The following is a 27340-nucleotide window of genomic DNA, read 5'->3' on the forward strand; positions in this document are numbered from 1 at the left end:
CTTGTTTTTATGGCTGAATCTGCTGCCATTGGGCCCCTGCACTGAGGCTGCATTGCCTTTGGGACCCTCATTGGACTCCCCATCTGTCTCCTGTTGAGGGGATGCTGAGGTAAGAGGAAGCCATTTTGATGTCTGCCAGACCAGAATGCCCCAGCTAAGGAAGATGTGGGGAGCAGAAGGCAGGACACATGGCAAGTACAGGGGCAGGAAGAGCAAAGAATCGATGTACTCCTGGGCTGATGAGGAGGTTTTGTGTGGTGCTGTCAACATCAGTTCATCTTTAACGATGCTAAAAGTTTTCACAGTCAAGTCTCTTGCTGCTATTTTGGAAAATCCTGAGGTTTGCTCTCCCAGTTTTGAACCTTCCCACCTTCCCACCTTCCCAGCATCTCCTTCCCTTCCCGAGTGCAGAAACAGGCTTCGGGTACTGCACTCCCTGCTCTCTCCCTTCTAGTTCCTCCTGTGCCATGACTATGATTTTCCTAAACTGCGTAGCTGAGGGACATCAATGCACGGCCAGCTGTGCCTCCCTATTACCAGCCAACCATGATGGTCCGGCCCCAGTACTTATTGCCCACCTTTGAGGGATTTTTGTGTGAACTTATGTGCCTCAAATTATGATCTTCCTATGGGTTAAAAATAAAAATTCATGGGAATTGTCAGCATAAGACAGTTTCAAAGATAACCGTTACTAAAAACTTATCAAACTTATCAGAGAATCCTCTGGCAAATGGTAAACGTATCAGAAAACCCCCAGGCAAGCAGTACTGGGAATAAAGGTCATGCCAAGGTTATGTGGTCAACTTGCAAAAACCAAGCGCTTAGTTTTGCTTCTGTGTCCTACTTGCTTGCTTGCATACATGTGGGCACCAATTTTGACTTTTACAATGATAGGTTCATTTGTATAGTTGCTATACAGCCATCGGCCATCTGGAACTGGAATGATTAAGTGGTGTGAAGTTATTAGCCACCTGTATGTGGCTATGTGTGGTCTTTGCCTTTATAAATCCCCTGCTTTTTGAATTCGTGGCTGCTCACTCGGGAGCTGAGTTAGCCCCAGACAGTCAGCGCAATAAACCTTAGACTTTTTACCATCAGTCAGAGTTTGTGACTTTAATGGGGTCCCAACCCACTTCAGGATGCAGATGTAAGATACAGGTGCCTGGGTACTGGGCTGCTGTGTGCTCATCTGAACCACTGCTACTGCTGGGTTTCATATGCTATGAAGAGCAGCCCTTGTCTCTGGGTTCGACATTTTTACTTCTTCTGGGGGTCCCTTCATCAGGACTGTGAGCTTGCTCTCTTTCACAGTCCCGTGGCCTGTTATTCCTCCTTGCTGATGCTCAGGCTCATCTCCTGTGTGCCTAGTCGTCCTCCACGTGTCTTCTCTGCTGGATCCCCAGTCTAGATGCTTGTAGGAATGTCCCTTATGTTAACCATCAGAAAGATCTCACTCCCTCCACTTAGCTGAATCCAAGCCATCCACCTGAGACACCTTCCCTGAGTGACCCCAGGCTTCTGTGGAGGAGTGGATGGTGAGACTCTAACTGTACTTCCTCCTTTTCTTTAGTCCCTGATCCCGTCTCATTGTTTAACCTCAAATCTGGAAGCTGGTCCCTCCCCTCTGCTCTGTTCTAGCTCTCTCTGCACAATGCTCTGTGCCTTCTTTTTCTTTTTGAGCATGTGTTATTAGACTTGAACTCAGGGCCTCAAGTTTGATGGGCTGGTACCATACTGCTGAGCCATACCTCTAACTCTGTGCGTTTCTGATTATTTTTCAGATGGGTCTCTGAATATCTGAGTCATGATCTGCTTGCTTTAGGCTTCCTGTACTGGCTGAAATCACAAGCCTATGCTACTGAATCCCGCTTTCCTTTCATGGACAAGTCTCATGGACTCGTTCAGACTGGTTTAGAGCTGTAGTCCTCCTAATCGCAGCCTCCCCTACTGCTTGTGATGAGTGATGCTCACTACTATATCTAGCTGTAGATTGAGAAAGGGTCTTCTGAGCTTTTTCTGACTGCATCCTGCGTCGGCTTTGAACTATGATCCTTCCATTCTCAGCCTCCCAAGTAGCTAGTATGGCAAATGTGAGCCACTAGTGCCTGTGTGCCAGGACCAGCTTAGTGCCTGCCTTTGTCCCATACTTGGTTAGGCCTGTTTCCAAATCTCTCTCTCTCTCTCTCTCTCTCTCTCTCTCTCTCTCTCTCTCTCTCTCTCTCTCTCTCTCTCTCTCTCTCTCATCTCCCAAAGGCAACTGTGGGCAAAAGAAAAACAACTAGGGAAAGCAGGGAGGCTGTGCACTCCAGCGATCTGGGAGGGGGTACTCTGAACATGTTTGAAGATGCTTGGTTTGTCCCTAATCCAGAAGATGAAAAGCCCTAAACGTTTGTCATTTAGTTAACATTCCCAGTAAATCTCTGCCCCTATCCCCACCTGCACAGTGATCAGGAACCAGGAACCCTGGCCTGGCCTGTCCCTCCCCGGCCCCGCAGGCTCACCTAGGGCTCTGGGCCAGGTCAGCTGGCTCAGGCTGCCAGTGTGATCTGTGTGGGGACCTTGGGCCAGGCAGTGAAGGCTCAGCCTCTGGAGGAATGGGACTTAAAGGTCAGGCACACAGATCAGCCATGTCCTCAACAGAACCCCAGGTTCCAAGACTCTGGTTGACTTCTCTGGTGGGCAAGATCCCATTGTGAAGCGCCTAAACATTTTCCAACTCTGGGAGAAGCCCCTGGATGCTGGCCGCTGAGCTCTGCCCTAGGCCCTGCTTTCCTCCCCATCTGAATCTGTGTCTTCTGTCATGATACACATCTAGCATCACGCCAGGGGCCAGTATGCTTTCTACATACCAGGAGGGAGAAAACTGGGAGAGAATGAGAGAAGTGGTGACACTGTTCTAAAGGAAATGTACTCATTACTTGACTTACCTGACTATGTAACTGTAACCCCTCTGTAGACCACCTACTACCTTTACAATTCATTTAAATAAATGGATTTTTTTTTTTGCCAGTCTTGGGCTTTAGCTCAGGGTCTGAGCACTGTCCTTGGACTTTCTCAAGGCTAGAGCTCTATCACTTGAGCCTCGACACCACTTCCGGCTTTTTTCTATGTATGTGGTATGGAGAAATTGAACCTGGGTCTTCATGCATGCTAGGCAAGCACTCTACCACTAGGCCAAACGCCTGGCCCATGAATAAAAAAATTTCTAAAAATCACTGCTAAAAAAAAATTACAGGACAGGAAATCATGTAAGACATGTAAGCAGAGAAGGTTTATTTGAAAGCAGAAGAAATAAAGAAACAGTAAGACAGACTCTTTGTCCAAGGAGGGCTGTCAGAGCCAAGGTGTATAAGAGTGGCCCCTCCCGCTTTAGCCATACCTGATCTGATTGGATGAGGTAGACATGTGCTTTGAGGAGTCTCGTGATTGGTTCCCCCATCTTCTTTCTGTGTCATCTCTCCCTAGCACACCCCCCAGCCCAGGATATTTGTGTCTTGTTGAGTCATTCCTCCCCATGTTTGAATCTGTCCTGATTTCCACCTTCTACCTACCCAAGGTGGGGCTTATTCCCCTCCTATATAGGACATGGTGGCTGTGCTGAATTCTGTGAATCCTTCTGGTGAGTTGTGGAAACAACATGATCTCTGAGTGGCAGCTGAGCTCTTGGCCTCTGCCTTCCCTGAAGTCACAGTGCAAGACTGCAGCTCCTGCAGGTTTGGAGAGTTCTAAGCCACTGGTCAATAGCCAGTCTGTGATCTGGCTAAGGAGATGGGCGCCCGGCCTTGGCTCCAGGAGCCCCTGCTATACACAGGCTTTGTTTTCCCCAGTGGCTCTGGCAGTGCCCATGGCTTTGGCGGGGTGTTTATTCCCTCCAGACACAGGGAACAGGACCGAATTCCTCTCATCAGCAAAGCCCCATTAGCTTCTAGCTCCTGTCAGTCCTGTTGATGCCAGGTGTCATGTTTGAAAAGATAAGAGGGACAACGGACCAAAATAATAATAATAATAATAATAATAATAATAATAATAATAATAATAATAATAAATACAGGGTCCCTCCAAGGCAGGTGGGCCCTGGCAGGGCTGCAGGCTCAGAGAGACTGATGACGCCAAGGGCCTGGCCCTTTAAAACCCAAATGATGGGGTTCATTTGCATTTAGATCTCCTTGCTCCCTGTTTTCATCTGAAGACAAATCCTCACAAAAGGCTACTTAATTAGACCAAATTAAATTTCCACTCAGCAGCTTGTCATTCATTACAAAAATGCTGTTCTTTTCCTATTGTGGTAATTACAGACTGGCCCTCCACCCCTCCAACCCCCCTCCCCAAGTTTGTAGTCAACAGCTTGACTAGCATTTCAGACTTCATACTAGAAAGAGAACCGTGGAGTGGCTCCTATCTGTCTGTTTTGTAAGTTAGATCAAGATCATCACTGTGATCTCAAAATACCACTCCAGACATCTACCCAGAATACTGCAGACAGGATACAGTAGACACCGCACATCCATGCTCGTTGCTGCACTGTTCACCCACTGTTCTGGCCAAGCTATGGCAGAAACCCACATGCCCTACAATGGACAAATGGGTCAAGAAAATGTGGTCTGCCTATGACATATATAAATATGTGCACATGGAATTTTAATCTATCTCAAAGAATAATGTTATGTTGTTTCCAGGGAAATGGATGGACCTAGGAAAAAATTATGTCAAGTGAAGTAAGTCAGGCTCGGAGAGATACAAATAGTGCATGTTTTCTCTGGTGTATGGAAGTTAGATCTAAAATATAACCATACATGAAAACATATTCAGGACGAATTAACTAAATGGTGATATACTCAAGGGAGTATTCCAATGATGTAACTCCTCTGAACAATGGAAATGTTTATTTAGCAAAATGAATAGCAGGACGCTGAAATGTATTTTTTGAAGGGGGTGGCAGATGAATGAATGGAGGGTGGGCAAATACAGCAGTTATATTCAAAGTCCATATGTGAAAATAGAACCATTTAAGCTAAGGATGGGGATGGGGTGGGGAAAGCTGGGGGAGAATGAGGGAAGGGGGACCCTTGATCAAGATGAATTGTACTCGTAATCTGATTTCTTGAAATGAAACCTCTTTACCCAATTATTTTTAAAAAAATTTAAAACTGGGCACTAGTGCCTATAATCCTACCTACTACGCAGGAAGCATCTGAGGATCTGAGGATCACAGTTTGAAGCTAGGCCAGGCAAGGAAGTTTATGACACTCTTAGCTCCAGTTAGCTATTAAAAATAAACTGGAGGGGCCAGGAGTTTGGCCTAGTGGTAGAGTGCTTGCCTAGCATGCATGAAGGCCCGGGTTCGATTCCTTGGTACCATATACATAGAAAAAAGCCAGAAGTGGTGCTGAGTCTCAAGTGGTAGAGCTCTAGCCTTGAGAAAGCCCAAGGACAGTGCTCAGATCCTGAGCTCAAGCCCAGGACTGGCAGAAAATAAAATAAACTGGAGGGGGTCAGGAGTTTGGCTTAGTTGTAAGAGGGCTTGCCTAGCATGCATGAAGACCTGGGTTCGATTCCCCGGTACCACATACATAGAAAAAAGCTGGAAGAGGTGCTGTGGCTCAAATGGTAGGACTCTAGACTTGAGAAAGCCCAAAGACAGGGCTCTGGCCCTGAGCTGAAGCCCAGGACTGACAATGAATGAAATAGGAAGTGGTGCTGTAGCTTGAGGTAGAATGCTAGCCTTAGAGTTGGGTGCCTGTGACTCACACCTGTAATCCTAGCTACTCAGGAGGCTCACAGTTCAAAGCCAGTCCAGGAAAGAAAGTCTGAGAGACTGTTATTTCCAAATAACAAGAAAACTGAAGTGGTGTTGTGGCTCAAAGTGGAGTGAAAAAGTTCAGACAGAGCTGGGAGTTTGACCTAGTAGTAGAGTGCTTGCCTAGCATGTACGAAGACCCAGGTTCGATTCCTCGGTACCACACACATAGAAAAAGCTAGAAGTGGTGCTGTGACTCAAGTGGTAGAGCTCCAGCCTTGAGAATGCCCAAGGATGGTGCTCAGGCCCTGAGTTCAAGACTGGCACACACAAAAAAGATGTTCACTGGAGTCTTTTGCCATAATAGGTTTTTGTTTGTCTGTTTTTTGTGGGTCATAGGGCTTGAACTCAGCCTGGGCACTGTCCCTGAGCTCTTCAACTCAAGGCTACAGCCCTATCCTTGAGCCAAGCCCCACTTTCCAGTTTTCTGGAAGTTAATTGGAGATAAGAGTCTCTGTTCCTTTTGTGCCTGAGCGGTTTTGAACCTTGACCCTCAGATCTCAGCCTCCTGAGTTGCTAGGATTACAGGCATGAGCCACCCGCTGGCCTCATTCTTAATTCTTTAATGATTAATTGTAAGAGTGACCCAGAACTGGGACATTTCCCAGAGAAGAGCTGAGGATGGGTTTTACATGTAACAATAATATTGTAGATCTGTAATTTTGCCTTAGGTCTGCATCCCTATTCTGTGGGAGAAACCACTGATGAGCTCATTTATGGGGCAGCCTATAGTTCCACATTCATATTGCTAAGTAATAGGCATGTATTCAGAACCGCAGACCTTTCCTGGCATAGCTCACCCCTTTCCAGCCATGATGGAGTGACAGGCCTGGGCTGAAGGGATTCGAGGGCCTTCACTGTGATAATTATGGAATATTCTCCAGAAGATACAGACTTAGGAGGATCCCCAAAGTGGTTGGCAAGGGTACTGGGGAGCCCATGGCTGGAGTTCCAGTGGCTTCTCTCTGGGCATTCGGCTAGAGTACACGTGGGCATGAAGGCAGGATCTGGTCACTGGAGCAGGTCCCCTCCAGTCTCACTAATAATTACAGGCACTTATTCTGACTAGGTAGTTAAACTCATGGCCTGAGATATGAAGGCCAGCGAAGAGCCTCACCTGATGCCAGGCCCAATGCTGGGTGATGAGGCCTTTGTCCAGGGATATCTGCAGTCTGTATCAGATGGTTGCAAAACGCTCACACTGGGCTGCTTTGACTTTTTTGTCCCAAGAAGCAGGACATGTGGCTCTGGGTGCTGTAGATCTAGAAGATACCATGTGCACTTAGATGCTGGCCACTGGCCATGGAGCCCCTAACCCAGGGACCTTCGCCACCACTAGCCTCTCCCCACTTGCTATAGGTCTCTAGGTAGCGAGTTCTGCTGGGAGCAACTTCCCTGCCCTATGGTCAAATTTTGTGTGTGCGCGTGCGCACTCGCGCGCGCGCGCGCACGCGCACACACACACACACACACACACACACGAACACGTGCCCACAAGTCCTAGGGCTTGAACTCAGGGCCTGGGCATCATCCCTGAGCTTTTGTGCTCAAGTGGAGCCACAGCTCCACTTCTGGCTTTTTGGTAGATGACTGGAAATAAGAGACTCATGGAGCTGGGTGATGGTAGCTACTCAGGAGGCTGAGATCTGAAGACTGCAGTTCAAAGCCAACCAGAGTAGGAAAGTCTGTGAGACTCTTATCTCTAATTAACTACCAGAAAACTGGAAGTGGAGCTGTGGCTCAAAGTAGTAGAGTGCTAGCCTTGAGCAAAAGAGCTCAGGGACAGCACCCAAGGCCTGAGTTCAAGCCCCACGACCAAAAAAACAAAACACCAACCAAACAAACAAAAAACCCCCAAGTATCTCATGGGCTTTCCTGCTTGGGCTGGCTTTCAACCACAGTCCTCAGATCTCAGCCTCCTGAGTAGAGGATTACAAATGTGAGCCACTGGTACCTGGCTCCTATAGTCACTTTTGTTGTGAATTTATATATTTTTCCTTCCCAAATCCTGCAACTCCCTCCTTCCCCCTCTCTTCCTTCCCAATTAACACCCATCACAATCTCCAGGGTACAAGATGGTAGTTTGTACCGTTCAATAGTTGTTCTTCTGCAGCTGCTTAGGCCCCACCATCACTCTGCACGAAGTTAGCCGGGAGCCCCCAGCACATAACAGCTCCCACAGCTGTTATGCGCCCCCAGCTGTGTCCTCTTCACCGGCCCAGTTGTGGCTGAAATCCACAGCCACCAGCCACAGCCCCCTCCAAGCCTCACCCCAGCCTATTAACTGGCTTCCTCTTTAGCCAGTTTCTGCCCCTCTGCTTCCTGCTTCCCTGACAGGTCAGCTGCCATTTTGTGTTAAATTCCTTCTCATTTATTACAATGCCACTTTTTTATTGACATGGAAATAAAACTTACAATCAATGAGATATTATGAAATATACATCAAAATGGAAGTCCCTGTTACTGGCGGTTTCATCTGTCCTCTGGAAGGAACAAGGTTTATGGGGTGAAGAGGGGGGCACTGAACATTTTTTCTTCCTATTACATGATTCGATTTTCAATGAATCTCAACAGAAAATGGAAACATAAATAGAGTAACCAAACAGAACCATGCCTGCAGCTGTCAGACTTAAAACAGTTCAGTTTGCCTTTGATTTCTGTTTTAAGTTTTGAAAAGTACATAAATCATGCTCTGCCTTTTCCTTTCCTTTCTTTCTATTTTTCCTTTTCCTTTTCTTTTCCTAGGGCACCCCTTTCGTAAATCTGCTCACTGCAGACTCGGTAGCTTTGACAGCCTCAGTGTCAGAAATGCCCCAATGACAAGTGGCAGTGGGGTTTATTCCACAAGCCATTGCCGCCCCTGGAGGGTGGGGTGGCTCAGCATTCATCAGGCCACCCCATCAAAGCAGGCTCAGAGAAGTTTTTCCTCTTCTTTCCTTCTTATTTCTTTATTTATTTAGTGCTAGTTCTGGTGCTTGAACTCAGGGCTTGGGCTCTGTCCCTTAGCTTTTGTGCTCAAGGCTAGCACTCTGCTATTTGAGCCACAGCTTCACTTCTGGCTTACTGATGGTTAACAGGAGATAAGAGTCTCATGAACTTTCCTGCTTGGACTGGCTGCACACCTTGATCCTCAGATCTCAGTCTCCTGGGTAGTTAGGCTTACACGTTTGAGCCACCAATTCCTGGCCCAAGTTTCTTCCTCTTATGAAAATAATGTCCTACTGGAGGCAAGGGCAGAAGGGCCCCTTCCAACTCCTGCAGTCCTACTGTGTGCTTAGCACCTCTACTTGCTCTTCTGTCTCCATCTTGTCATTACCCCAGGAGAGAATCCTTTGAGACCTGTTGTGGGAGGGAGGGGGAATAGATGAAAAGAAGTCAGGAGGCTGCTCAAGGTCACAGTGTGGGTCCAGGCTTCTCTGCATCAGGGCTGGGGCTGGAACCCTGGACCTTGCACATGCTAGGCAAGGGCTTTATCACTGGGTGACATGCCCAGGCCACACCTTCCCTCTTTCTGTCCTTGTGCTGTACTGGGGACCTTTGACTCAGGGCCTTCTCAAGCTTGCTAGGAAGGTGATCCACCACTTGAACCATGCTCCAGCACCTTTTAGCTTCAGTTCTTTTTCAGATAGAATTTCATCATTTTGCCCAGGCTTGCCTCAGACCAGGATTCTTCCCATCTCGGTCTTCTTCATAAATGGGATCACAGCTATAAGCCACAGCACCTGGCTTCCTAGCTCCTGGTCCTTTTGTTTGTTCTTTGAGATATGTCATTCTTTGTAACCGAGGCTGGCCTGGAACTCCTCCCTCAGCCTCTCATGTAGCTGGGATTACAGGTGTGTGCCCCTATGTACAGCTCCATTTTTCTCGCAGGCCACAGAACCCTCATGGCATGAAGCGTGTAATGGAGTAACTGCCCAGCTGGGCCCAGGATGAAGGCCACATGAAGGCCCCGTGGCCCCACCCACCCACCACCATCCCCAGAGGCAGGGCTACCAGAGGGTGCAGCACTCTAAGGGGAAGTTACTAGGGGCCAGGTGCAGACCAGGAGGGCTGTGCAGAGGAGGGGGTGGTGGGCTTCTAACTCTCAGATGACAGGAAGCAAAGGAGGACTGGGGTGAATGGGGTCCATCTGGTCCACACATCTCCAGTTTGCCTTGAAGCCCTTTACAGACCAGCAGTCCACAGCCACCAGGGCACTGAACTGGATGGCCCTGTCCTGCCATTCCTGTCCACCGCAGCCCAGAGGCCTGCTCCCAACGCCCCACCCCCTCTTCTTCAAGGACAGCTGTGTGCAAGGCTGCCGCCCTGCTGGGAGAGAGCAGGTGTCTCCCAGGAGCTCCTTTTTTATTCAGATGGGAAGCATTCGTTTTTCTTTCTATTGTGATAAAATTATATGGAAATTATCAACCAGGTTTTGTATCTGTATGTGCCAATACTGGGGCTTGGACTCAGAACCTTGAGCTCTTGCTTGGCTTTTTCCCTCAAGACTGGTGCTCTGCCACTTGAGTCACACCTTTACTTCTGGCTTTTTGCTGGGTAACTGTAAGTAAAAGTTTTGCAGATTTGTTTGCTGGCTCGCTTTGAACCACACTCCCTAGATCTCAGCTTCCTGGATACTAGGATTCCAGGCGTGAGCCTTATCAACCAATTTTAAGTTGAGTAATTCAGTGGCTGTGACCTCTTTACATGTCATACAAACCGTGTCTCTGTTTCATTCCAAGACATCTCCCTCCCCTTAGAAGGAAGCCATGCACTCGTTTTCTGGCCTTCCTCCCTCCTGCCACAGCCAGCCCCTGCCTGCTTCCTGTCCATCGGAGGCCGTTTCTGTCTGTCTGGCTCCTTCCCTGAGCATGTTTTCAGGACGTACCCATGTTGGCATGCGTATGGTAATTCTGTTCTTTTCATGGCTGAATACTATTCCATGGCAAGGTTATGCCAGGCTTTACTTTTCCAGTTGACTCTTGATGGGATTGTTAATGGTTTCTTTCTTTTGGCTGTGGCAAACAATGCTGCTGTGAACACTTGTTTTGATTCCTTTAGGTATGGAATGGAATTTGTTTCTCTGTCATTTTAGCGAAGCCAGCAAGTAAATATACTCATTTTACAGCTGGTTGTCTAGTCACACCGATGGAGATAGAGTCGCTGTAGTGTCCTTTTTTATTCAGACCCTGCTTGACCCTCTGCTAAGACCTTTCTCTGAGCTGAGTGTAACCCTGGCATTCTGGAGACGGAGGCAAGAGAACTCAAAGTTCAAGGCTGGCCTGGGCTACATAGAGAGATTAGGTCTCAGAAAGGGAGGGCGCACCTGTCCTTCCCTGTGATTGTCCCTGGCCCTCCGCAGGTCGAATGGCCTCTCAGACGTACTTGGTTTGTATGTGAAGAGCCAGAGGTTGGAGTGAGTCTACTCAAGGTCACACAGTGGAGAAGCCAGCACTCCAACACAGGCTGTTGGCCTCGGCTCCCCTTCTCCATCACTCAACCGTCGTGCCCCAGGAAGGTGCCAAATGATTTCCCTTTGGATCGGATGTGAGGGCGGAGGCTGGCAGCCACAATCGCCAGCCTCGTCATGCCAGGCGCATACTGCTAGGAAAATGAGCTTCTGCTTTGAGCATGTCTCGCTGGGAGCAGGGAGGGAGCTGGCCTGCCAGGGGGAGGGCGGAAGAGGGCTGGGATTGCCCCCCTTCATTGTCCAATACCTAGAAAACAGACAGAGCTTCATCCCTCCTAGAACTGTGGCCTAGAAGAGCTGCGTCCTCTGTGTCCCCGCAGTGCTGAGGCCGTCACAGCCCTCGCCCTAGAAAGGTGTGTAGTTCCCATTTTGAGTAAGGGGTATGGCGACAGGTCTACAGATGATCAGGTCAAGACCATGTGAGGGTGGCTGGTGAGCGGTGTGTAAGCAGGTGCTGGCTCACCGCCGCCCCGGGCTGACAGCTGCTCACTCTGCCCAGAAGGAAAAGTTTCTTTGAGTTCACCTCAACACAATGAGTGGGGAGAGTCACTTCATAATGCCAGTTTGTATTGCTTAAAAAACAGGAAGTCCAAATCATGGTTATTAATTCCTTCCAGTCTCTCAAATTTTGCCACCCCAAAACATAGTGTGCCCTCTCCCACACCCACCCAAACCTGAGGCTGAGTTAGGGGCCTCCAGAGGCTGCGGGCTCTGAGCAATGCAGCCTGGGCTCTGCCTGCCCGCTGCCGCCATCAAGCTAAGTAGCAAATAAATCTCTGGATCTCATAAGCTACACAGCGAGATCATGTAAATGCAAATGAAGGACCTGATTTCAAGCTGGCGAGGGGGAGGGGAGGGAACATGGGGCCTGTGTGGGGACCACCTCTTTCAGCCAGGACATATATCAGCAGCCAGGCTGGGGGTGGAGCACAGGCCAGCCCAGGACCAGGCCACCAGGGGAACCCTGCCCACCAGGGCTTCCCAGAAGACAGCTATTTTTTTTTTGAGTGGGGGTGGGGGATATGAGGAGCCAATTCTGGAGCTTGAACTCAGAGCCTTAGCCACAAATCCAGCTTTTTGTTGGTTAACTGTCAAGGATCTCACATACTTTATTGCATGAGCAGGCTTCAAACTGCGATCCTCAGATCTCAGTCTCCTGAGTAGCTAGGATTATAGGTGTTGGCAACCAGCACCCAGCATGGCTTGGGACTTTTTTTTTGCCAGTCTGGGGCTTGAGCTCGGGGCCTGAGCACTGTCCTTGGACTTTCTCAAGGCTAGAGCTCTACCACTTGAGCCTCAGCACCACTTCCGGCTTTTTTCTATGTATATGGTACCAAGGAATCAAACCCTGGTCTTTGTGGATGCTAGGCAAGCACTCTGCCACTAGGCCAGACTCCCGGCCTGGCTTGGGACTTTTTAATGACAAACATGAAATCCTTATACCCCCCCCACTTCTTCCCCTCACACCCCTGCCAAAGATCTAACCTTTACTCTCACAGGGCACAGCTACATTATTCTGCTTCCTTTTAGCATTTTCTCAAAACTTTTTAAAATTTTTATTTACTTTTTTTTTTTTTTTTTTGCCAGTCCTGGGCTTGAGCTCAGGGCCTGAGCACTGTCCTTGGACTTTCTCAAGGCTAGAGCTCTACCACTTGAGCCTCAGCACCACTTCCAGCTTTTTTCTATGTATGTGGTACCAAGGAATCGAACCCGGGTCTTCATGCATGCTAGGCAAGCACTTTAACCACTAGGCCAAACTCCCAGCCCTTACTTTTATTTTTTTAGCAGTATTAGATTTGAACTAGGGCCTCACTCTACCATTTGAGTCATGCTCCTAGTCCTTTTTGCTTTTCTTAGTTTTTAAGGTTTTGGTTTTTTCTCAGGCCAACCTAGATTGTAATCCTCCTATATCTCCTAAGTATCTAGGGTATCTTGAATGTGCCACCATACTCAGCTTTTGGTGGTTGATATTGTGGCTCACAAACTTTTTGCTCAGGCTCGTCTTGACTCAGTCCTTCTGGTCTCAGCCCCCAACTGGGCAGGAGTACAAGCTTGAACTACTGCACCTGCCTGTCAATGCATTCCTCAAAATGGATGACAGCACTGTATGTATAAAATGTCGACTCCTGCCATGTCTGTTTCTTTTCACTTGACATTATATTCTATGTCTTTGATCATATTTAGATGTCTTCTCATGTGTGTGTGTTTTTAGTGTATTATGCAGTGTTCAACCGCCACTCAGACAGTGGTTCAAAGAACCGGGACACCCGAGAGTCCTTTCATCCGCAAGGCACCTTATTTTACATGAATGTTTATCTGAGGCTCTCATTATGGAAATAAATAAATATCCTCTCTGCTAATAATGACCATCATTTGCATTTATATTGTGCCTTTCACTGGAGGATCTTAAGTTGTTTTACAATAATGAACTACCTCGTGCGTGAGCACAAATGCATGTGCGTGCATCTGTATGCACGGGTGAACTGTACACAGATATTTAATAACTACCGGGAGATTTCTGTGGGATTTCACATCACTGTGTCATAGTCTTGTGCAGGACGGTGAGTGGAAGCTTCTCAACTTGTCCCCCCCCCAACATTCACTGGATCCAGACTCCCCATGGAGTCTACCAGCCAGGCTAAGTGTGGCTGCCTGGAAGCCAGGAGCGATGTGCATTCAAGGGCTGATCTTGACAGAACAAACAGCGCAGCTCTAGAATACAGCCTCCAGCTCCTTAGTTGAAAACCTGGCATTTGGGAAATAACTAGAGCAAGATCTACTTAGGGCCAGCCAACAGAGACCACCCACTTATACTTACTTGGCATGAAGTGGGCATTAGTTCCTGCTTAGGGAAATGCCATGTGGGATGAGAAATGATCTCACTGGGGTTTGCAAGGCCAGGTCACTTGCTTTGAAGAAATCGGCTCATGAATATGGGCGGGACCTGTGTTCCTGAGGCTTCCATCACTTGAGAATGGGACAGAATGTGCCTGCCTGTGCTCCTCTCTCCCCTGCTGGCTGCTCCAAGCTCCCTGCGTGCCTGCCTGCCTGCCTGGCCCCAGCGCTGGTTTCTAGGGCTCCAATCTTTCCTACAGGGGAAGGAGGGAGCCTCTGTTGCAGAGGAGCCAGGAGAAACCCAGGCCCCCCAGGGACAAGGAGCGAGATGGTTTTAATTAGAGCTGAGAGCTGGAAAATAAGACAGAGACGGATGACATCTTAATGAGGTTTAATGAAGCTGTCTGCTGATGCGGACAGCTGTCACCCAGAGCTGTATTGCAGCCAAGCCACTTGGTGACAGAGGGAACTCAGGGAAGAGGCCCAGTTTGAAGGCGGCTAAGAAGGGTGTGGCAGCCACACTTGGAGATGATGGTCTCATTTTACACCTCCTGGACAAGGGGTTCTGACTAGTGAGCCCCATCTCAGTGACTTCTGATGTTGTGCGGTTCCCTGCCATGCAAAGCCATAGCACGCCTAATTATTAACCTTCAGGATTGCTTGAAGAATGTGACTAGTGCCTATGGATCACACCTGTAATCCTAGCTGCTCAGGAGGCTGAGATCTGAGGATCGAAGTTCTCCCTGACAGGTAGGAGATAAAAAGGAAGAAAAGAAAACAACGTAGTTTTGTGGGAAAGGAAAAGCTGATTTTTCTGTTGTTGGCTATCGGGCTTGAACTCAGGGCCTGGGCACTGTTCCTGAGGCTGTTTGTGCTCAGGGCTCTTCACTTGAGCCACAGTGCTACTTCCAGTTTTTGAATGGTTAATTGGAGATAAGAGTCTCACAGGGACTTTTCTGCCTAGGTTTTCTTTGAAACATGATCCTCAGATCTCAGCCTCCTGAATAGCTTTGATTACAGGTGTGAGCCACTGGCACTCAACCAAAAAGCTGACCATGGTTTTGGTTTTTTGTGTTGGTCATGGAGCTTGAGTTCCAGGCCTGGGTACTGTCCCCAAGCTTTTGGCTCAAGTCTAGCGCTCTACCACTCAAGCCACAGCTCTACTTCTGGCTTTTTGGTGTCTAATGGAGATAAAAGTCTCACGGACTTTCCTACTCCGGTGGGCTTTGAACTGCGATCCCCAGATCTCAACCTCCTGACTAGCTGAGGTTACAGATGAGAGCTCGGCACAGATGTGTTTTAAGAATTCTCCATAAAGTGGATCTGTGTGGATCCTAAGACGCTGCTGTGTTCTGGACATGCCAGAAGGAAGGGCCGGCAGCCCTGGCTTCAGATGAGTGGATGCTAGGGAGGGACCTAGGCAGCTAGGATGGTGGGAAGGGCTGCTTCAGCCCAAGGAGCAGCCTGGCTATGCCCAGGGAGGCTCCATGCAGCCTTCAGCTTCTGCCCTACCTGGTGACTTCCATACTTCTGATTTCTAAAGCCAGAGGTTGACTGGGCCCTGTCTGAGCTTCATTGCAAGCTTCTCCTACACCCCTACACGCCCCAATTGCCACAGCTGTTATTTCACAGAGAAGAGCCATGGAGTGAGGTCCCTTGTATGTATGTTCGTGTGTGCGCGCCAAGGCCATCACGGTAGGATGGCCACGCCCACTCAGAGTGTCCGGATGTGGCCACCCTTCCTTTGCACCAGGGACCACACCTGTGATGGCCGCCTGGGCTATGTGGCTTCATTCAGTGAGCTTCATTCACAGTTCTTATGTGTATTTCTCTTGGGTGTCCAAGAAGTATGGTTTGGAAGACAGGACAGGCAGGAAGACACATAATAGACACCACCAAACAGCTTTCCACTGTGCCTAGACTACCCTGCCAAGATCATGAGCCTCCTGGCTACTCCAAATCCTGCCAATAGCATTGGGCTCTGACTGCCCAGCTTGCCATATGGGTCTTGGCTCCTTGGTCATCCTTGTAATACAATGCCTATTCAAGTCCTTGGCTACTTTTATCAGAATATTTTCCTTTTCCTTATTGACTTATGGCTGCTTTTTATATATGAAGGGCACAGAACTTTTTTTAGGTATATGGACTGCAAATATTGTAACCTGATTTTTTTTTTGAGCATTCCTACATCTGTTCCTTGCACACTCAACTGTCATTCTGTGTCCTTTGTGTGTGTGTGTGTGTGACTGTGAATGTCCTAAGCATAGAGGTCTGAGCCTTTTCTGTTCTCCTTAGAGCTCCAAGCATGGGGTTTAGTGCAGGCTAGGCACAAAGAGTGTGGCCTGAAAGCATGAGCAACTCCTGTTGAGATGATTTATCTCTTGGCCCATGTCTTCTGCAGTTAGAGTCCCAGGCCACTGCTCTAAGAGGCATACAGACTGAGGCTCCTGCCCATGGCTCCCCTGCTGGAGGGTGGCTTTCTTTTGCCAGCTGGAAGTCTGCCCACCTGCCCCTATCCCTGCCCCATGGGGCAGCTGGAGAGGCCACGTTTTAATTAACTTCCCAGTAGTCAGTGGGGAAGCCGCCTGGTTTCATAAACAAATGAGGGGCCAGGGCTTTGTCTACAGCCCAGAGTGAGACTCCTGGGAGGACGTATGGCAAATTACTGGGCAGAAGTGGACACTCAGAACCTCTGGATCTAGAGAGAGGTGGAGTCTGGGATTTGAGATGGGAGAAAAGAGGGAGAGAGATAAGGAGCTGCCAGGGGCAGCTCTGGAAGCCCCCAGAGGTACTTAGTCACTGAGGGGGGGGAGGAGCAGGGTTGGGGGAGAAGGCTTGTGGTAGGAAAGGGGGAGGAGCTGCTCTCCACCTGTGAGAATGCACAAGGTCGCCATCTGCACACAGGAGGCTGGATGACAGCCCATGATGAGGAGGCTACTCTAGGACAATGGTAATCCCAGAAAACTTCCTGGAGGAAGGGGCTTCTGTGTGAGGCATTTGTTACAGACCTGCTGTATGTAACACAAAAAGCCACCGCCACATGGTATACCGACTTATAATCCAAACCAGGTGGTCCAACCTGGACATTCTTGGAAATGGAGTGAGTTCTAAGCCCTGAGCAAACAGTATATCTAGGCGCCGGGCTGGGTAGGACTCCTATCTCACGGAGCCATGACTCTGGAGAGAGGCAGCTTGGGACGGCAGGGCAGTAAAGAAGTCCAACTAAAGCTGGGTACTGTTGGGTCGGGCCTGTAATCCCAGCCAGTCAGGAGGCTGAGATCTGAGAGCCACCAATTGACAACCAAAAAGCTAGAAGTGGTGGTGTGACTCAAGTGGCAGAGCACCAGCCTTGAGTAAAAAAAGCTTAGGTACGGTGCCTGGACCCTGAATTCAAGCCCCGGTCCCAGCACAGCACCCCTGCCTGAACATTGAGCCCATCCCTTAGCAACCCTGGATAAGCCCTGAGTTTGTTTAGCGATGAAATGGGAGGATTTTTGCTGTTTTAACAGATCAGCTTCCTTCCTGCAAGCCCACCTGGGAATCAAAGACACAAAGAATCCCGCCCTATAGGACCTGCTGCCCAGGGCTAAGGTGGTGGCCGCAGGCGCTGTCCTTGTGTCCCCCATCCTAAGATCTGGATTCAGAGAGGAAGTGGCCATCTTTGGTGGAAAAGGAAGAGCTTCCCCATCCCCCGGCCTCCAGTGCCTCCTTGAACTTACCCTTGCTGCCCAGGTGCCACCAGACACGGGTGCCCAGCTTGGCAGTAAGCTCAGAATCACTGTCCAGCTGGTAGATGGGTCCCCCACACAGCATGCCTCAGTGTCCCTGCCCACAGCCGCGGCTCTAGTGGCGGGGCATGCGCTCACCTTCCTCTCCTTCCCCAACAGGCAGAGCTGGGCAAGCCAAGGGAGAAGAGCTGCAGCCTGCCTGGTGTCAACTTCAGCTACGGCCTCTACACCCGCACCATCGATGGTGGGGTTCCCGAAGGTGAGTCTGCAGACACAGGGATGCTGGGAGGGATCCACAGGCCATGGACAGAATGGGAAGGACCATGTAGAGTCTGGGAAAGGCAGGCTGGAGGTTCAGCTAGGGCAGCCCCAGGAAGGGCCTGGGGATTTGAACCATGCTGTGGGCTAATGGAGCTGAATTTATCCAAAGCTGGGTGCCCATGGCTCATGCCTGGAGTCTCCGCTGCTCGGGAGGCTGAAATATGAGGATCATGGTTCTAATACAGCCTGGGGCAAGGGTCAAGGCTACGCAAGCAGACTCCCTGGTGGACACTCTAGGGTCTTTGAGAACCCCTCTTTTTCAGGCTCTTGTGATTTCCAGGGATGTCACGGAAGGGGGGGCAGCAGGAGGAGGGGGACCCTGCTCCTCCACTGCCTCAGGTCCTAAACCCCTAGTTGTCTCCCTGTCCCCAGCCATCGGGCACTGGCATGTGCTTAAGCAGCAGCCCACCTGCCCCCAGGAGCTGACCCGGAACTACATCGCCATGAACCGAGGGGCAGTGAAAGCTGGCCTGGTGACTGCCCACGAGAACCTTCTCTACCGGAAGCTCAATGACATCCGCATCAGTGAGCAGGACGACCGGCGTCTGAAGAAGGAGCCGCCATCCATCCCTGCGGACATGATCTTCGGGGTCCAGTCACGGTGAGGCCCTTGTGCCCTCCCCCAGGCCCTGCCCACACAGCTGGGGTCCCCTCCTGGGCCCCACTGGGCAAAACTTGAAGGAAAGGACACAAGAAGATGGGGTAGACAGTGAGAGATGGATTACAGGACCCAGGTTCAAACCCGACCTCTGGCCATGATTATCCCAGGGACCCCCTCAGGGCTTTCCATGCCGTACCGCACTCGGCTCAGCCCAGAGCTGTGGCTCTGGGACCCCTTCATAACCGTCAGTTCCCATTCTCCGGTGCACGCTGCAGACTCAAGAACTATGGCATTTGAAGAAGTATTACCAAGGTTTGACTTAGACATGTAGGGTGCACAAGCACTTCTTTCTGGAAGCCTTCCATCTCCCGCGGCTTGTCTGCTAGTCAGCCTCTGACCAGAAATACACTTCTGTTCCCCAGCCCCCTCAGTGTGACATTGGAACAGCACACCAGGCCCGATTATCTGCCTCCCTGCACTGTCCGCCTCCTTGCTCCTGCAGATAGCCCTACCCACACCTTGAAAATAGATGCCAAGGTTTGTCTGTGCTGGAAACCAGGTGTCCAAAGCCAGTGCAGTGTTGAGGGAGGAGCCTGGGCCAGGGTTGGCCTGACCTGCCCATTCTCCATCTGTCCCCTTCTCCGGCAGAAATACCTGACCCACGTGCTGTGTGACCTTGGGAAACTCTCTTTGCCTCTCTGAGTTTCCTTCTGCTGTCTCATGATTAGATAATTGTTTTTGTCAGTGCTAGATTTTTGAACTCAGGGCCTCAAGCTTGCTTTACCTACTTGCTCACTCTGCTGATAGTATCCCACTTGAGCCATGCCTCCAGCTGGGTCTCCTGTTTGAAATAAGGATTTTTGACCAAACGATCTCTGTGTCTGGAGTTTTAATATTACTTGCCTAGCATGCACAAAGACCTGGGTTCAATTCCTCAGTACCACATACATAGAAAAAAGCTGGAAGTGATGCTGAGGCTCAAGTGGTAGAGATCTAGCCTTAGAAAGTCCAAGGACAGTGGTCAGGCCCTGAGCTCAAGCCCACGACTGGCAAAAATAATAATAATAATAATAATAATAATAATAATAATAATCCACACATAGGCTGGGGATACAATTTAATTGGTGGAGAACCTTCCCAGCAAACCCCAGCACAAAATAAACAACTAAATCTACCCTGTGCAGGAAAGAGCAGGTTAATACCTACTGAGGACAAGGAGGGGCTAACCTGATCTGCTTGTATTTGAAACAGTAAACACTGGCGAAAGCCTTATTTTAGTTAGGAGTGGGATTTGAGGGGATGAGGTTGATAGGGCGCATGGCACCCATGTGTGGAAATGTCACAGGGAAACTTCCTTTGTACACTAAGGTACACTAATCAAAACGTTGCTTAAACAAACAAATTTAAAAAAGAGAATTTAGAACTATCAGAGAGGTGACGAGAAAGTCCCCAGGTCACACAGCCAAGTGCTGACAGATCCAAGCTGGTGGAGCCAGGCTAGCAGATGCCCTGTTCAGGGCTCCTTGGATGCTCATCAGAACCAAGTGCAGTACAAAACACCCACAATGCTGCTAGGCACAGGTGATTCACACCTGTAATCCTCTCTACTCAGGAGGCTGAGACCCAAGGATCATGGTTCAAAGCCAGCCCAAGCAGGAAAGTCTATGAATAGACTCTTATCGCCAAGGAATCAGCAAAAAGCTGGAGGTGGAGGTGTGGCTCAAACATTAGAGCGTTAGCCTTACATGAAAAAAGTTAAGGAATAGTACCAAGGCCCCAAGACCATGCCTGTCCCCCAAAACCTACCCCCAGTTTGAGGTCCTGAGTCTGCAGTTTTCCCTCGAGTCACTGCTGTCAGACAGGCTGGGAAGGGACATGCATTATCATCAGCTTCTGATATAAAATCTTAAGTTGCCATAAAACTGAGTGGCTGAAATTCCAGGGCGTGTATGATGAAGGGCTAGTTATATTTTCTGGGATAGAGAATGGGCTTTGCATATGTAAATTGAATGGATTTTAAAATGGTATTTAATGACAATTTTCGTGGCAGACATTAACAATAATTGCTCCAAAATGAAAATGCTACATTAGGTTGCTGTAAGCAGCGAATACTTGGCCATAAAGCTTTATCTTTATCAACAACAGCTCTTCCCGAAGTGACAGGCCACTTAGCAAATGGCAAGCACAGGGCTTTTACCAAACAGAGCCACCCCCCCTCCAAGCAGACCCAAATCGGCATCAATTTTGCTTTATTTCTTCATAAATGGAGGTTAAATGGTAGCTGAAAAAGCTTTTACTGAGATGTCCAGCTTTCCCGGCAACCCTTCACCCTTCCAACAGAAACGCAAAGGCCGGGCGCCAAGTCCTGCGGCCTGCCCTGTAATGGAGCTATTACTTTAAAGTTATGGGGCCAAGGCCCAGTCCCTAATGATTACCTTTTATACGCTTTGATTGTATTTATTTCTTTACTTTAAAAGCATGTTAAAAACCAAATCCGATTATATTCGACTCTGAGGAATCCTTGTGGGTGATTTGGTCTAATAAAGAAAGAAACAAACGTTCACCATTTATACAGAAGTACAGATGTAGTCACATAAATCAAGTCTCAGGCGTGAGGCCCTCTGCTCAAGCCCCAGGACTGGCACAAATAACAAACTGAAAACCCACCATAATTTAAAAAGTAGACTCACGGCATAACACACATCAAAATAACAATCATGATAACACTACTCGCTTTCTTCTTCCTAGTTCTCAGTTCCCAGACCCTAGGTACCTGGGCTGCGGCTCAGGGCTCAGTGTTGGGACACCTGGCCCAGGAGCACAAGCACAAGGCCTAGACAGAGCCCCCAGTGGGGCCAGGGGCTGGGCCTTTCTTCTGTAGGGGCAGCTCCAGGGGTGGGGCTTCTCTGGGGTGGGGCCTCTCCCCTGGTCTGGCTCCTTTCCTTTCCCTTTCTAAAATTTTTTTAAAATTTAATTTTATTGTAAAGGTGTACAGAGAGGTTGTGGTTACGTAAGTAAGGTAATGAATACATTTAATTTCAAACAGTGTTAACCCTCCCTCGTTTTCTCCTGCTTTCCCTTCCCTCACTCCCTTCCTGCTCACCTTTCCCTTTTGTGCATCAGCTGTCACTTGTGTTTAGATGACGTGGACATTTACGCACCCCAGTGCTAATCCACGTGTCGTGTCTTTCCCATGGAGGCATACTCACCTGCATGGGGTGAGAGGGGCTGTGGCCACACAGTGGGGAGCTGGGGTCATTCCCAGCCTGTTGACATAGCTGGGAAGGCAACGCCTCTGGACTCCAACATCTGGACAGAGCCACACTCCCCACCCCCTTCCTGTTCACTCAGACCTCAGAATTCTAGTCAGGGAAGAATTCTCATTACCAGCGTGTAAGGCCATAACCCAGATCTCAAAGCACACTGCGACCCAGGGTCCATACACAGATATGTCTGGAGGCCAGACATGAAACTATTAAAGGAGCGCTTAATTATTGATGTATTTTAATAAGTGTTTGCAAATGCCCTCGGCACATCTTAATTGTTACTGCTTGTAATTGGCAGCACATTGTCAGTTATGGTGAGTCAGAGATGTAGGAGGCGAGCCACAGAGCTGGGGACAGCTGGTGTTCCAGGTGGATCCTGGGGGTCCAGGGCTCTCCCACCTCCCTGCTTAGGAACCACATGCTACACTGGAGCAGAATTACCACCAGGAGGATCCATTATTCAGTCAGTAAGCAAACAGCCCAAGCATCTGTGTGTGGCATGGGCCAGATGAATGCACGGTGCTGAGGTTACATGTCAGAAACCGCCTCAGGTGCACCGTTGGTGAGCAACAGGGCAGCTTGCTGAGCGCCCATTTGCAATTCTTACATCCTCATCTGGCAGAAGAGAAGGCTGGGGGGTCAAAGAAATGAAATTGCTTGCCTGGAAGACTGGCTGCAGGAGTGACTTGCCTCCTTCATAGAGGGTTAAGGTGCCATGACTAGAGGCAGCACCCCAGTTTTTCCTGCACTGGAGCAGGCTATGAGACAGGACAGCATCTGTCATTTTTTCTCAAAGCTTTGGAACACGATCTGAGAACAGGGGAAGTCCACTGTCATTGGTCAGTCATCTTTCTGTGGGAATAAAATGCTTGAGCTAATCAGCCTCCCAGGAGGAGAGGCTTGCTTTGGCTCAAGCTTGCAGAGGTGCTGGCGCTGTGGAGGGAAGCCTGGTGAGGGGGAAGCAGAGAGGAGCGGAGGAGGGCTCACCTCTTCCAGCTCTCCCCACCTGCCAGCATAGTCATGGGCGAGGCGAGTGCTCAGGCCTTTTAGCACATGGGCCTTTGGGGATCACACCCCATGCAGGTGTCTTCCTGATAGACTCAGACTCCTTCCCACACTGAGAGCCTGGGGCCCCAGTACTTCTAGTGCTGACCACAGTCCCTTGCTGAAGAGGCAAAGAGTAAATATTCACTGAGTGAATTCATAATCAGATGGTCACATCCAGAGCTGTCAGGTCAGTGGCAAAAGGCACCTTCCACAGAACCTGTAGTCTATCCACCAGGCAGGCCCTGGTCCTCCATGGGGAGAGAGAAGACAGCAGTGCAGGGACTATGCTTGCCCGACCTTCCTGCAATCACATGTGTCACCAGCCTGACAGTGACATGTGTGACAGATGAAGGACATTTTACAGGCGGTTAAAAAATAAAAAGTTTGCTCCCTGACAGGGTTTTGAATCTCCCTACCACACTGATGTATTTTACAAATTTACAGCAGGCCCATTCATCATTCTGGGCCTAGAATTGGTGGCCAGAACCCAAGCCAGATACCCAAACCATCAGTCCCTTCCCAGACTGCCATGCAGCTAGCTGTGAATGGAACTAGGCCGACCACAAGGGGGCGCAACGAGAACTGGAGAAGGCCAGGCCTGGGCGCCACCACCTGCTCTCCAGTCTACCTCCGCGGCTGCCTGCTGAGGCACAATCTGCACTGCTCCAAGCCAGTTCCTCCACTGGGCACTGGGATCCTCAGGGGATAGGATGACAGTTGTTTCTCTCACCCAACTTATCACTGGAGCAGGGGCAAAGGGGGCAATGGTGGAGCAAGGCCCTGCATTCCGTCCCCAAAATTATATATGTTTTATAGTTTGTATGTTACTTATTATATGTATATCATATTGTATATAAAATATAGTATATATTACACACACACACACACATATATATATATATGTATTACCAGAGCCTAACACCATGCCTGGCACTGTGTAAGGTAACAACCCAGACCTTGAGACAGTAATTAAAAAGTGAGAAGAGCCAGGAATGTGACCAAAGAATCAATTCCTTGGTACCATATACACAGAAAAAGTTGAAGTGGTGCTGTGACTCAAGTGGTAGAAAGCCCAAGAACAGTGCCCAGGCCCTGAGTTCAAGCCCCAGGTCAGGCCAAAAAAAATTTTTTTAAAGCCTTTCCTTTATTGAAAGAGCTGGGCACTGGTGACTCACGCACGTAACCCTAGCTACTCAGGAGGCTGAGATGTGAGGATTGTATTCAAAGCCAGCCCAGGTAGGAATGCCTGTGAGACTTATTTCCAATTAACCATCAGAAAACCAGAAGGAGCACTGGGGTTCTAAGTGGTAGAGCACTAGCCTTGAACTGAAGAGCTCAGGGATAGCACCAAGGCCCAGAGTTTAAGCCCCACGACCAACTTAAAAAAAACAAACAAGTAAAGCTACTTGAGCTGGGTGCCAATGGCTCATGAGTATAATCCTAGCTACTCAGGACACTGGTATCTGAGGATCCTGGTTCAAAGCCAGCCTGGACAGGAAAGGTCATGAGACCCATTTCCAATTAACCACCAAAAAACTGGAAGTATAGCTGTGGCTTAAGCAGAGAGAGAGAGAGAGAGAGAGAAATAGCAGAGACAGAGATTCCCATGTAGTGCTTGCCCTCCACCACTTCTGCTAATTTATGCCTGAAGCTCCCTCAAAGACTTGTGTTCTTGGCTGTATTAATAGAGGTAACAGGGCTGGGAGTTTGGCCTAGTGGTAGAGTGCTTGCCTAGCATGCACAAAGACCCGGGTTCGATTCCTCGGTACCACATACATAGAAAAAAAAAGCCAAAAGTGGTGCTGAGGCTCAAGTGGTAGAGCTCTGCCCTTGAGAAAGTCCAAGGACAGTGCTCAGGCCCTGAGCTCAAGCCCAGGACTGGCAAAAAAAAAAAAAAAAAAAGAGGTAACAGTTCCCAAACCAAGGAAGTAACCTCCCTGCTCAAGTGTGCTGCTTAGGTCATACTTACAGCATTCGGTTAAAGGAAAAGTGCAGCTCGTGCTGGGGGCTGGTAGATCGGGCAGCTGAGATCTGAGCATTGAGGTTCAAGCCAGCCTGAGCAGGAAAGTCTGAGACTCTTACTACCAAAACTCCAGAACTGGACCCATGGCAGAAAAAGCGAAGGGAAAAGGCCCCAGCCCTGAGTTCAAGCCCCAATACTGGCACCAAAAGCATATGAAAAAAGCAGGCCACTGGCCATTGAGCAGGAGAGTATCCGAGGGAACGTGTCAGAGTTGCACATGACTTCTGTTCAGAAAGTATGACAGGAAGGAGTCCTCTTCACTGGATGGGGGAAATACTGTGTCCCTCGCTCATCGTCCACTGTGTGGGCCACAGAGGGGCTTGGCTGGGGGCTTCTGAGGACCAAACAAGGACCCATGGAGAACGGTGTCCACACAGCACTCATGTGACCCACGGTGCAGCATCCATCTTTGCGCTTACACTATCTCCTTAAATGCACGCTCTGCCATGGAGTGTAGATTGTCACCCCATTCTATAGATGGGAAAACTGAGGCACAGAGACTTACTTGCCTGGGATTGGAATCAAACCTTCATATCCATGAGGAAGCCTCGAAGTCCCTCCTCTTCCCAACCTCTGTCCCTGATGGCTCAGGTGGCCTGGGCCACTCCTGAGCAAGCACAGTAAGGGGGGGACCTGCTCCCCCATCCCTCACAGCAGATCCATCCATTTTCCCAGCAGTTTTCTGAAGCAGGTACCTGCCACCTTCACTGACTCTGATGGAAACTGAGGCACGGGGAAGTTGATGGATGTATGGGGCTTAGCCCAGGTACTTCCTTGAGGGCCCTTGCATGGAGCAAGCAGAATGGATTGAGGATGTGGCGCTGCTGACTGCACCCATGAGCAGCCATGCCCCACTGAGGCACAAGGTGCCCCTCAGACCTCTTTCCATGAACTTGGGTCTCAAATGTATCCCAGGTTGGCCTGGAACTCATGCTCCTCCTGCCTCAGCCTGCTGAGTGCTGGGATTACATGCTCAGCTTTAAGGGAGTGTTATCAACAGAGTCTCAGCAGGTGCTGGCTGGAAGGAAGCCCGGTCTCCCCGGTCTCCCCCCGGGCTGGGGGCCTGGCCGTCTTGGCATCTCCCCTACCCCCTAGACTCCTGTGCTGCTTCCTTCTCCAGAGGCAGGATGGAGACATTTTTCATGCTTTGTCTTGTTTCTTTGGGGCTCTCCTGTGGCCCATACAGAGATTTATTCCTGGCCTGGTGCTTGCTTTTGGCATGGGGAATGGGCAGGGCTTGGGGTGGAGCTGATGGGCCCATAATAGATGGAGCTGCAGCTCCCCCAAGGCCTGCCCAGACCCGAACCCCATCCATCAGGAACTCCTGGGTGCCAAGGTCAGCACTAACGAGCGTCGTACCCGTGAGGCTTCTCCAGATGCATCCAGCCCACTCCAGCTCTGCCTGATTTTCCCAGAGCTGGGTTCCACCAGCGCTGGGTGTGGGCAGAGCCAGAGCCCCCCCCAGGCCGGCACCACTGGGCTCAGCCAGGCAGGGCTGAAACTGGAAGGTGCCAACTGGATCCCCTGAGAGGCTGGATGGAGGTGGTTGTGGATACTGGAAACCTCAGCACGCTATGTTCCTTTTGATTAGTGATGATGATGATGATGATGATGGTGATGATGATGATACCAGCTTCCATTTCTCCAGTTTTATGGCTGTGTCACTCCAAACCTTGCACAGGATCTCCAGAGCAGCCCCATAGGCTCTCGTTCTCATTTTTTGAGAAATAGTACTGAGATTTGAACTCAGCACTCTACTGTTGAGCCATACCCCCCAGCTATTTTCACTGTCACTGTTGCTTTAATTCGGTTTTGCTTTTTGCCCCAGCCAGCCTGAACCATGATCCCCCTATTTATGCTTCCGGCAGAGCTAGGAGGACAGATGGGTATCACCATGTCTAGCTATTGATTGAGAGGGGGCTTAGGGGAGGGGTTATCTTGTGAATTTCTTGCCCAGGCTAGTCTTGAAATGACGTCTTCCTGATAATTTTCTGAATAGCTGGGATTACAGGCATGAGTCGCAGTATCCAGCTGCTACATTCATCCTGTTGAATGTCCCCCAGGACAACACGCCCCTGTAGAGCAGATATACATTTGTGGCGTTCCTGGGCAGTTGACCAGGGACTGCCTCCCACACCACCCCTACCCCCAGCTGCCTCCTGCTGCATTTCCTACCTTGCTAGAGTCCCACTGCACAGGGCAGTCAGGATCATCTGGGAGAGGCATGCCCCTGCTTCCTTCTCCATTGGAAAAATCAGACTCCAACCTCCCTG

General features: G+C 49.6%; 1 protein-coding gene across 1 annotated transcript in view; it reads left to right on the plus strand.

Annotated features, from left to right (window-relative positions):
- Nucleotides 1-27340, plus strand: part of Cfap77 (cilia and flagella associated protein 77) — a 109844-nt gene that overhangs the window by 47728 nt on the left and 34776 nt on the right. Inside the window, exons 2-3 of the mRNA XM_090329228.1 lie at nt 17969-18068; nt 18503-18731. Coding sequence (XP_090185354.1) covers nt 17969-18068; nt 18503-18731 — 329 coding nt within the window. The remainder of the gene's footprint in view (nt 1-17968; nt 18069-18502; nt 18732-27340) is intronic.

Source organism: Megascapheus bottae, chromosome 3, assembly GCF_031878675.1.
Source record: "Megascapheus bottae isolate mThoBot1 chromosome 3, mThoBot2.hap1, whole genome shotgun sequence".
NCBI classification, from domain to species: Eukaryota; Metazoa; Chordata; class Mammalia; order Rodentia; family Geomyidae; genus Megascapheus; species Megascapheus bottae.